At 39.0% G+C, this 11,790-nt stretch overlaps 1 protein-coding gene across 1 annotated transcript in view; it reads right to left on the reverse strand.

Moving 5' to 3' along the window:
* The window catches only part of FRMPD1 (FERM and PDZ domain containing 1), a 45,582-nt gene extending 35,415 nt beyond the window's left edge, over positions 1–10,167 (reverse strand). Inside the window, exon 1 of the mRNA XM_061201129.1 lies at positions 10,067–10,167. Coding sequence (XP_061057112.1) covers positions 10,067–10,167 — 101 coding nt within the window. The remainder of the gene's footprint in view (positions 1–10,066) is intronic.
* Positions 10,168–11,790: the final 1,623 nt, after the last annotated feature.

The following is an 11,790-nucleotide window of genomic DNA, read 5'->3' on the forward strand; positions in this document are numbered from 1 at the left end:
TTCCTCAAAAGACTAAACATTGAGTACCATATGACCCAGCAATTCCACTCCTAGGTATATACCCAAGAAAACTTGAAAGCATATGTCCACACAAAACTTGCACGCAAATGGTCACAGCAACATTATTCATAATAGCTCCAAAGTGGAAACAACCCAAGTGTACATCAACTAATGAAATGACAAAGACAATATTCCATAGTAGACTATTATTCAGCAATGAAATACTGATATATACTATAACATGGATAAACCTTGAACACATTATGCTAAGTGAAGGAAGTCAGCCACAAAAGACTACAAATTGTATGATTCCATTCATGTGATATGTCCAGAATAGGTAAATCTATAGAGACAGAAAGTAGATTAGTGATTGCCTAGGGCTGGGGAAGGAGGGTTTTGAAAGGAAATGGAGAGTGACTACTAATACCTATGGAGTTTCTTTTTGGGGTGATGAAAATCTTCTAAAATTCATTGTGGTGATGGCTGTACATCCTTGTGAATACACTAAAAACCAGTGACTTGTACATTTTAAGTGGGTGAACTGCATGGCATGTAAATTATATCTAAATAGAACTGTTGAAAATAAGTAAATCAATTAAAAAAATAAAATCCTAGAGGGAAAAAGCTTACAATAAAAATATATGCAGAATGGGCATAAATACATGCAGTAAATACCCAGATTTCACATGCTCAAAGCAAGTGAATTGACAACTTGCACCTGAAGACATAAAGCTGGTAAATAACAGAAAATGTACAACCTTAGTCATTGAAGAAGCACAACTGAAAGGACTACAGAGAACTATTACATGTCTACTAAAGCACCAAATATGAATAAAAATAATAAAGCCCAACATGTGTGGGCCCTGGTATTTAAGGCTGACTGTATAAATTGGCTATTCAATCTCTCTGGAAAATAATCAGGGAAATTATAATATGAATTTAAAATTTGATCATTTTCCTTGACCTTCTGTTACCATTTTGACTGACATTCCTCAAAGTAATAACTTCCCTCCCCCAAAATAAAATATTATTTGCACTAGACTATGAAATCCTAGAAGATAAGGGTGACTTTTATTCATCTCTGTGTTCCCTGTGCCATAAAGTCCTAGAACAGAGTACGAACTCAAAAGACCCTAGCTCTTGAATATTCAAAAATATTTACCATAGCTTTATTTAGAATAGTGGAAAAACTTGAAACCACTCAACAGAGAACAGATAAATCAAGCACAGTAAGGAATTGCCCCAAGACTCTACATCAATGAAGTACCACAAGCCTGTGAATCTTAGACATACATGGAAACACAGCTTAGAAAATACCCTTCCAGAGCATCTTCTAAACTGTGGTTCAAACCCCCTTCCTAAGGGAGAGATCAAATTATTCTGTCCCCACAGCTCCCCATCACCCACAGGATAAAAGTTAAACTCCTCAACTTTACTCTCATGTTCCTTTGTCTTTAAGTCTCAGGCCCTGGCCAACATTCCCTACCCACTCTCCTTCCCAGGCCGTCACTCCAGCCTAATCTTACCTGCTGCACCAGTTTTGCATCTGGGCCTCAGTTCATGCAGCTACCTCACAGGAAAATGTGAGGCCAATCAAAGCCCAGCTCAAATGCTGCCTCTTCCAAAATGCCTTCTCTGATTTCCTAGCTTGACACAAGCTCTCTCAGCTCTGAGCTCTTCTGGCCCACAGCACCTCAACTTCAGTGATAACTGATTCCATATATCACCACCCCGAAGAGACTGTAAATTCTCGGAATGCAGGAACCACTTTTTACCCACCTCTGTCTTTCTCACCGTACCGAGTGAAGAACTTTGCCCACAGAAAGCATCTGTGCTTATTAGGTGAATACATGAGCAAAACACTATATAGAGAGAGCATGATGCAAAATAGTACCTCTAATATGATTAGCAAAGGTGGAAATGTATATTTAACCACTAATAAATAGCAGACAATTTGAATGTAAGTGACAGAGTTCAATGTTTGTCATTTGTCCTTTGCTTAATTTGAAATATAGCTCAGCCTTATGACAATCGTCCTAATCAAGACCCATCTTTTCCATGTCCCAGAGCTCAGTAAATGGTATCAGGATGAGGCTCAGTTGCTCAAGCCAGACTCCTGGGAGTCATCTTTGACTTTACCCTGCTCTCAGCCCTAATATCCTATCCGTCAGTTCTACAAAAGATCTCCAAGATGTCCACTTATCTCTATCTCCATGACCACCATTCTATTTCAGGACCCTGTTACCTGTTCTGAAGAAGATTTCTGTAACAGTCTCCTAGCTGGTCTCCCCACTTTTCATTCTTGTCTCACCTGAATGATTCTCCATCCAGCAACCAGACTGATATTATAAATGCAAACCTGCTCATATATCTGCCCTGACTAAATGGCCTAAACCAAAATCCTTAATATGGCTTAATACAGTGCCTGCCCACCACTGAAGCCTCTACAATGAAGCCATTTGTTCTCTCGATATTTTTGTTCCAGCCAAACTAGTATCCTTGGAGCTCCTCAAATACACAAGGTCTTCCCTCTGCCTAGAATACCCCCCAACCCCTAACATAACACTCTTTAGAGATTTCCCAAAACACCCAACCATACACTATCTGCCTAGCTCCTACTCGATCTTCTGGTTTTGGCAGAAATATTCCTCTCCCTCTGCTGAACCTGTACACAGAACCTGTACATCCCTTTTTGAAACACACATCATATTTGAAACGACCAGTGTGAAGTCTCTTGTCCTTTCTAGACAACAGCTTATATGGCAAAACCGTGTCTTTCTTGCCCCATGTGCTGAACTCAATGCTAGGCATAGAGCACGGCTTAATAAATGTTTGGAGACCAAAAGAAAAACACAGACCTTACCATGTTTAGAACAGAATCCATTTTGATGCTTTTCAAGTGGGTAGGCTTCACTTATCTGACTTTTCCATTTGGAATGGTGTGCTCCTCAACAATGGTAGACAAATGAAGCCCCGCTGTGTTGACTAATCCCTGGATGGCCTCAGGAACTTTGGCCCAAAGTCTGTTTTTTGACATTTTCCCCAAAGGCCACATTTCAGCTTTTGTTTGGAAAGGGATTGCTTAAGAACAGGACCAAACCGTGGCCTCTCCTCACAAAGAATGTTCAATATTTGACAGAGAACTGAAGGAAATGATCTCTGTAGCAAAATTTCCTCCTCTGAAGAACCTTATAAATATCAAACTAAGCGCCGACAATCCAAAAACCTATGTCTGACGCCTCTGTAATGGTTTCAAATCATAAATCTGAGGTCATTGCTGCGATTTTACTTTGGAACAGCATAAGACCTGGTGACACTAATAGAATTCCTGTCAGATAACTGGATCAAGCCTAAGGTAGAACTAGAAAAAACATGTAAAATTTATCATGAAAATAGCCTCGTGTAGACTAATTCTATATTTTATGGGTCATAAGTTCATACTGAGCTGATCAATAATGCTGAGAAGAAAAAATAACAGATAGAGATAGATTAGGTTTCAAATATTCTCTGGCTTTTTATCTGCTCTCTAAGAGGTTGGAAAATATATTTTGCCTCTATCTTGTAACAACAAAGAATTCACCTTTGAGTTCCAGCAGGATGTGGAGAAACTACTTTGAATCTATGGTTAAACACTGTATTATGTTTAGCTTGAGTGATTTTAAAAGCTAACGTCTGGTATAAGCTGGCTTTTTAATCTAAAGTTTATTCAAAGAAAGAAGAAATAGAAGTAGCAGCCTGAACCAGAAAGAAATTTATCACGTAGTCATAATCATAGGACTATGCTTGTGGCTGTGAAAGTTTCTAGGGGACCACTGAATGTACATATTGTGAGTACAGTGCAAAGGCCTACAGTTGAGAGGAGGAGAAATTATTCCACTGTTACTTTAAAAAGGAAGTTCAGGAGACAATGGCAACCCTGCAGACGCAGCACAGGAGCCTTCTAACCTGTTCTGTTCGAATCTTTCCACTTTTGCCCATGGGTCAAAAAGCAATAAAAAATTGGTACCTGAAATGGTCTTTCTACATCACTAGGAGTATTATAAAGGTCAAAGATACCATCCCTATAATTAGTAAACAGACTATGGTTATAATGAACAAGTAAATTTGTAAAGAGTGCAAAACCAATAGCCAGGGCTCTGATACAATGATGCCATGACGCATGTGTGTGTGTGTGTGTGCATGTGTGAATATGTATGCCTGTGTGTACATGTGGGTGTGTGCACATGTGCGCAAACATGTGCATGTGTGTTCACTAGTACTAAGATTCAAGATAAATTGAAGGAAAGAAATCTTTTTAAACCCCGAGGATAAAACCAAGCACCAAGAAGAAGGCATCAAATTCATCAAGCTCTTTATTTTTTTTAAGTCTTGCTCTATAAAACTATTTCTGATTAAGCATAAGAGAATTCAGTAAATCTTACGCAAAATTGTTTTAATAATACAATAAAATTATTCTAAAGTTCACATGGAAGAATAGGTAGGTAAGAGTAAAAAAAATGGAAAATGGGGCTTCCCTGGTGGCACAGTGGTTGAGAATCCGCCTGCCAATGCAGGGGACACGGGTTCGAGCCCTGGTCTGGGAGGATCCCACATGCCACGGAGCAACTAGGCCCGTGCACCACAACTACTGAGCCTGCGCGTCTGGAGCCTGTGCTCCGCAACAAGAGAGGCCGCAATAGTGAGAGGCCCGCGCACCGCGATGAAGAGTGGCCCCTGCTCGCCGCAACTAGAGAAAGCCCTCTCACAGAAACGAAGACCCAACACAGCCATAAATAAATAAATAAATAAATAAAATTTAAAAAAATAAAATAAAAAAAAAAAAAGGAAAACGAAGAGTAATAAAAGTCTAGTCTAATAGATAATAAATGTAAATAGTTTTAATACAGGTGTGTGAAAACAGGCCGTTAGATCAATGGAACAGAATAGCTAGTCCAGGAAGAGATACAATTTCCCACTCACAGACACAAGAATTTCATATATAATAAAAGTGAAGAAAGGAAAGATCACTCACAGTTAATGGTGATGCAAACATTACTTATTTTGGAAAAAACCAAGTTAGATCTACATCTCACAATCTATAAGCAAATAAACTCCAAATTTAAAAATTGAAAATAAAATATCTTAAACTATCAAACTGAAAATTAATTAATTAAATTACTTATTGGGTGAGGATTTTCTAAGCTTAGAAGCAATCAAAGAAATCACCAAGAGAATATCATTTATATAAAAATTGTAGGAGACAAAAAAATGGCATAATTAAGTGGAAAAGTATTCTATAACATGTCATTCTCAGTTTATCACCTCCCTAGTTATACAAAGCTGTTAAGAAGATGACAATTTAGTTGAAAGAAAAATGGTTAAAAATTAGTTTATAATGTAATGTCACTATGTTGCAGCTTTTATTAAGTAGTTTGTATTACACTATTTTTACAGAAATTCAAAACATGTCACAGAGACCACTTGGGGGGTTAATTACTTCTAAAAAAGCATTGATACTGTAAATGTTATTTTTATATTGGAATGTGAAATTAAGTGGTAAGAGAGTAGTCATCTTAATAATATCTGAGTAATTCTGTATTTCTACAATTATAGGTATCACTAGGCTTCCAATCTACACTAGCACACACATACATTCAAACTGAGTGCCACTATCCGAGTTTGACTAGTGATTGTAACAATAACCACCCACTGAGAATTAATTTAAACTTGAAGAAATCAAAGCAACTTTAAAAGTTGACACTCTTCCCCAGAAAAACATCCATTTTAAGATGCACTATAAAGCTCTAACATTACCAGGGTTCATAAAAGTTAACAATTTGTTTAATAATGTTTGGAAATGGAAATTGTTATTTTTGACTAATTTCCTCCTAGACAATTCAATTAGTGTCAGAGATAAAGTTTAACTTTCATGGAAAAAATGGCAATTACAAGTAAGCAAGTACAACTGGCTGAAATGAGTGGAAGCTTTTAAAAGTCTGAAAAAAAAAACAGGATTGCTAAAAGATGCATGTAAAATTATATGACTGCAGATTAACTTGTTTCCTTTTATTTAAAATTTATTTTATTTATTATTTTTTAAAAATTTTTGGCTGTGTTGGGTCTTCGTTGCTGTGCATGGGCTTCCTCTAGTTGCTGCGAGCCGGGGCTACTCTTCATTGCAGTGCACGGGCTTTTTATTGCAGTGGCTTCTCTTGCTGTGGAGCACAGGCTCTAAGCGCACGGGCTTCAGTAGCTGTGGTACGCGGGCTCAGTAGTTGTGGCTCGTGGGCTCAGTAGTTGTGGCTCGCAGGCTCTAGAGCGCAGGCTCAGTAGCTGTGGCACACAGGCTTAGTTGCTCCACGGCATGTGGGATCTTCCTGGACCAGGGCTCGAACCCGCGTCCCCTGCACTAGCAGGCGGATTCTTAACCACTGCGCCACCAGGGAAGTACCTATGTTGCCTTTTTTCTAGACTAGAAAATACTTCAATGTACTTCTTTCATTTCTTGACCTGGCTATCAGGAAACTCAGAGCCAATGTTAGTACTCAAATGCTAAATCCTACATCTAATTGGTTTGCAATCTATTTACAAAATTTCCAGTCTTTATTTAAAAGTTTTTATGTGTTTTAAAACTGTAAGCCATCAAAAATTCCTCTTGGAAGAAGAAAGGATGTAAAATTTAAATATATTTTAAATAAATATAAATAAATAATATAGTCCCTTACTATGAAAGCCCTTAATCAATAAAAGTTCATTGAACATCTACTACATACTATGTATGCACTCTTCTAGGGTTGAAGATACTTTGTAAGACAAGACAGTCATAGTCTTTGGTCTCATATGTGGCAGGAGGGTTGGAGGAGAAGAGTCATATAATAAACAGGTGGGGGAGGGTAGACAAAGAACAAGTAAATAAATGGATATGTTATTATAAAGTGTGGTGAGGGGGGTAAGCACTCTGCCAAGGAAGCAGGAGGAACAAGATGAAGTTGGAGAGTTAGACCAGGAACAGATCATAAAGGGACTTGCAGGCCGTGGCGCAATGGCAGGTGGGCCACTGAATGGTTTGGGGTGGGGTAGAGCCTGGGGCGAGAACGTGGGACACGAGCAGTTTGTATTCCGAAGAGTCCACTATGGCTTCAGGGTGGAGCAGAGAAAGAGTGAGTGACCACGGCGGTGCCCCCCAAGGACAGAGAGGTGGACAGATCGGAGATATGTTTGAAGGTGAACTGACAAGAGTTGCTGATGGGGTGGAAACAGAGTGTGAGGAAGAGAGGAAAACTCAGTTTGACTCACGGGTCTCTTGATTAAGCAACCGGGTGGCAGGTGGTACCATTTACTCTACTCCAGGGAAACTGCAATTATTTATGCTTTTCAGTTCTTGATCATTTTCAAGTAATCTGAGGACACCAAGAACCCAGCCTGAATCAAGGTTGCAGGATTAGAGATGAGAAACAATTTAAATAAGGCTACATGTGGTTTATCCTAGAAACACAGAAATGATGTCTTCCATGGACACTGCCAGGAAGCTTTCCCTCTTTTTCTGCTCTTTCTCAAGCACTTGGAAAACAAACTTCCTACTAGACTCATGGAAAGATGCTCAACATCATTAGCCATCAGGAAAATACAGATCAAAACCACAATGAGATACAGTACCACTTCACACCCACTAGGATGTCTATAATAAAAAAAACAGATGATAACAAGTGCTGACAAAGATGTGCAGACATCGGAACCCTCATACCCTGCTGATGGAAATGTAAAATGGTGCAGCCACTTTGGAAAACAGTCTGACAGTTTCTCAAAAGGTTAAACATCAAGTTGCTAAATGACCCAGCTATTCCACTCCTAAGTACAAACCCAAGAGAAATGAAAACATATGTTCAAAGAAAAACTTTTACACAAATGTTCATAGCAGCATTATTCATAATAGCCCCAAGTGGAAACAACCCAAGTGTACATTAACTGATGGACATAGAAAATATTCCATAATGGAATATTATTTGGCAATAATGCTACATGCCAAACATGCTATAACATGAGTGAACCTTGAACATTATGCTAAGTGAAGAAGCCAGTCACAAAGACCACATATTGTATGGTTCTATTTATGTGAAATGTCCAGAATAGGCAAATCTATAGAGACAGAAAGTAGATGAGTGGTTGCCTAGGGCTGGGGGAGGGGCAAATGGGGAATGACTGTTAACAGTTATGGGGTTTCTTTTTGGGGTACTGAAAGTGTTCTAAAATTAGACTGTGGTGATTGTTGCCTAATTTTGTATATACACTAAATATAAACTGTATATACACTAAATAAATCTGTATATTTTAAGTGGGTGAATTTTATGTATGTGAAACATATCTCAAAATAGATGTGAAAAAAAAAAAAAGCTCCCTAGAGGCCAATGTTGCCTTTTATTTACATTCTGTGAGAGAAGCTAGATATTAGAGAGTTCCAAGGTCAAATATTCAGGCAACATCAAGTTAAAGTTACACAGGTCTTTTTCTGCAGGACTTCTCAGAGCCTTTAATGTGCTAAAATGCACTATGAATCACCAAGAGTGGGTGGGTAGGAGTGGGATATAGGCTGCATCACTTCCTAAATGTATCTGGCCATGGAACATTTTTTTAGTAGAGAGCATCACACAGGACTAGGTTTTGCAGAATCCACTTTAGAAAACAATGTACCTAGGAGTTTTCCCATTCATTCACCAAGCACTACCTGACTACTTGCAATCTCCTGGAACTCAATCATCTCTGGGCTATGAGATGTGGCCGGTACTTTCCCTGCCCTCCATAGAGCTTGTGGTCTAGAAGAAAGAAAAGGGATGTGCTCAAATTTAAGTTGAACACACCAGAAGAAGAACAATGTTGATGCTACAAACCAAATACTATGGGGCCCCTTGGGAGAGATTAATTCTGACTGTGGGCTGGGGAACACTTCATGGGAGACCCAGCATTTCAGCTAGACCTTGAACTGTGAGTGGGTTCTGGACACATAGAGATGGGAGGAAGGGATGTGGCACAAGAAACCCAGGTCTAAGGGGTGGAAGGGGAAGTCGGGTGCTTGTAGTAGGGAAATAGCAAGTGGATCATTGCAGCTGGAGTATGATGTTAATGAAGCAGAACAGTAAGACAAATAGCTGTAATGGATTGTGGGTCAACCATGGAGCGCCTTGAATGTCTAACCAAAAAATGTTTAAATTCATACTATAGGAGATGAGGACCCATCAAAGGTTTCAGAGCAGGGGGTGGGGATGGTCGTAAACTAGTCACTCTCTGAGCCTTGGGGTTTCACCTGTAAAATAGGGCTAATTCTCCCAGCCTTATCCCATCCTAGCGTCTGAGGATCTGAGCACTTGGCCAGAGGGCAGTGCAGCCCTGAGCAAGGTTTATTGCTCAGCAGCACAACAGCTGTTTCCAGTTCCTTTGGAAGAATATGTGTCTCAGAAACACCTGACACGTGATATTTCATCTCTGTGTCAGCGCCAGATGGGAAATCTGAGACTGAAAATGAGCGCTTTGAAACAGAACATATTTTAAGTTCTCTTGTAGCAGTCAAATCAAATCTGTATTTGATTTCATTTCATTTTGTTTAGAATGAAATAGGGACTGCAAGGAAGGAACAGCTGCTGTAAACAAAGACAGGGCAAGAGTATAAACAGCAGATTGCCTGACATCAAGTACTAAGACAAGGGGCGTGTGTGAGACAGACAGAGACCGGGCCAGTGATCATGTGTGAGTGTGGATTCAAAACAGTGTGTGTTCCAGAGTGTACAGGCACATGTGTGCGAGTGTGTCAGTGTGTATAAGTCCATCTGTGTGTGAATGTGCGTGTCTCTGTAAATGCATGTGTGAGTATCTCTGCGTGTCTGTGGGTGCCCCTTGAAGGATGCAGGGGGAGGGACAGAGAGAAAGGCACTCCAGCGAAATTGCTGACCCATTTACACTTCTTCCATCACAGGGTGTTAAGAACAAAGCAAGCCGGAGACAGTGATCCCCAGACGCTGCCAAGACTGCAAAACTTCCTCCCACGGGGACACCGAACCCTTACAGACAGAATTCTCTGTCAGCCCAGGAGCCTTACCGGGCCGAGCTGTCCCGGGAGCGCCGGAGCCATCTTGCCACCATTTGTTCTATTCTGTGTGCTTTCCGTGTCTGGAATAAACTGGTCTCCAGCACTTCCATTTACCTAAAAGGAAGAAGAGTTTTCTTAAGAAGCTAATCAAAATATTTGGAAGAGGATTCTGACAAATCACTATGATGCTTCCTGTATTTGCCAATTTTAAGACATGCTGATCAAATAACTAGGGCTCTCTTTCTATCTGAAATTAACATACACAGACGCTCAGTGTCTACAGAGAGAACAACTTTAGCAGCCCTCTGCCCTAAGGAGTCCACAGTCTTGTGATACACAGATAGGCTTTACATCTTAAACGGTTCAACATAAGGATTAGGGAATAAAATAGATAAGCCTTCTCAAACTGTGACTGTGACCCATTGTCAGAGACACACCTTCTGTGTGACACTGCCCCCCCCCCACCTCAACTAAGTGTGCATCCCTGGACGGCACAGCTCCATTTTGCCTGCATCAGGGACTGCATGGACATGGAAGCATTCTAATCACATTGTGCCAACTCTTCTGAGTGCTGCTTCTTTTGCTCAATATTTTATATCTAATTTTTGAATAGGAAAATTTGAATTTGTATAATTCAAACCCCAGATTGTAAAAAAAAAAAAAAAAAAGGATACACAGTTACTGTATTGTGCACTTAAAAATTTGTTAAGAGGGTAGATCTCACGTTAAGTGCGTTCTTACCATAATAATAAAAAAAAGATTTTTGTACAGTGAACGTTCTCCTCTCTATCCTTCCCTGCCCCCAGCCACTCAGTTCCCACACCCATACATAATCACTCCTCTCCTACTTGAGATATTTGTCTTTCCAGAGTTTCTGTATGCCTATACAAGCAAATACAAATATAGATTTTACGTGTCCTCTTCTTAACACAAAGGATAGTACACCATACACATTGTTCTGCACCAGGCTTTCTTCCTCGATATCTTTCCACATTAATACAAAGAATGCCTTTTCATTCTTTTTGACAGCTACTGAGCATTACATTGTATGAATGTACTGTAATTTAAAAAGTAGTCTTCCCTTGATAGACATTTGGGTTATTGCCAATCTTTTGCTATTGTAAATAATACTGCAGTGAGTTATGTTGTACAAATATCATTTCTGCATATATGCAATTATATATTTGGATAAGTTTCCAGATTCTGAATTGCGAGGTCAAAATTTATAAGCATTTGTGCTTTGATAGATATTATCAGGTTACCAAGAAAAATAGTATATATGCTTGAGATTAAATTTTCCTAAAACAATATATATTTATATTTTTCTATTTACTTTTTAAAATACTGGTCTCAACTCACCCAATTAATTTCACAACCCTATAAATATCCACACAAAATAAGATATGACATTGTGAAATAACCATGGATAGAGAGAAAATAAAAAAGAATTATAAGAGATTATGTTGCTTAACACTACACAAACACATTTGGAAACCTTAATAACACGGATGGTTTTCAAGGAAAATATAAATGATATAAGATGACCCTAGAAGAGATAGAAAATCTAAAAAGACAATTACCATAGAAGAGAAAGTCGTTAAAGAGCACACTCCAAAAAATTCCAGGCAGACAGGTTCAAAGGTGAATTCTTACAAATCTATAAGACGTAGCTCACCCTGACAATTTTTTTGTTTTATTTTAAATAGAAACTTTTAATTTTGGAATAATTTTAG

Source organism: Eubalaena glacialis, chromosome 9 (genome assembly GCF_028564815.1).
Source record: "Eubalaena glacialis isolate mEubGla1 chromosome 9, mEubGla1.1.hap2.+ XY, whole genome shotgun sequence".
Classification (NCBI taxonomy): domain Eukaryota; kingdom Metazoa; phylum Chordata; class Mammalia; order Artiodactyla; family Balaenidae; genus Eubalaena; species Eubalaena glacialis.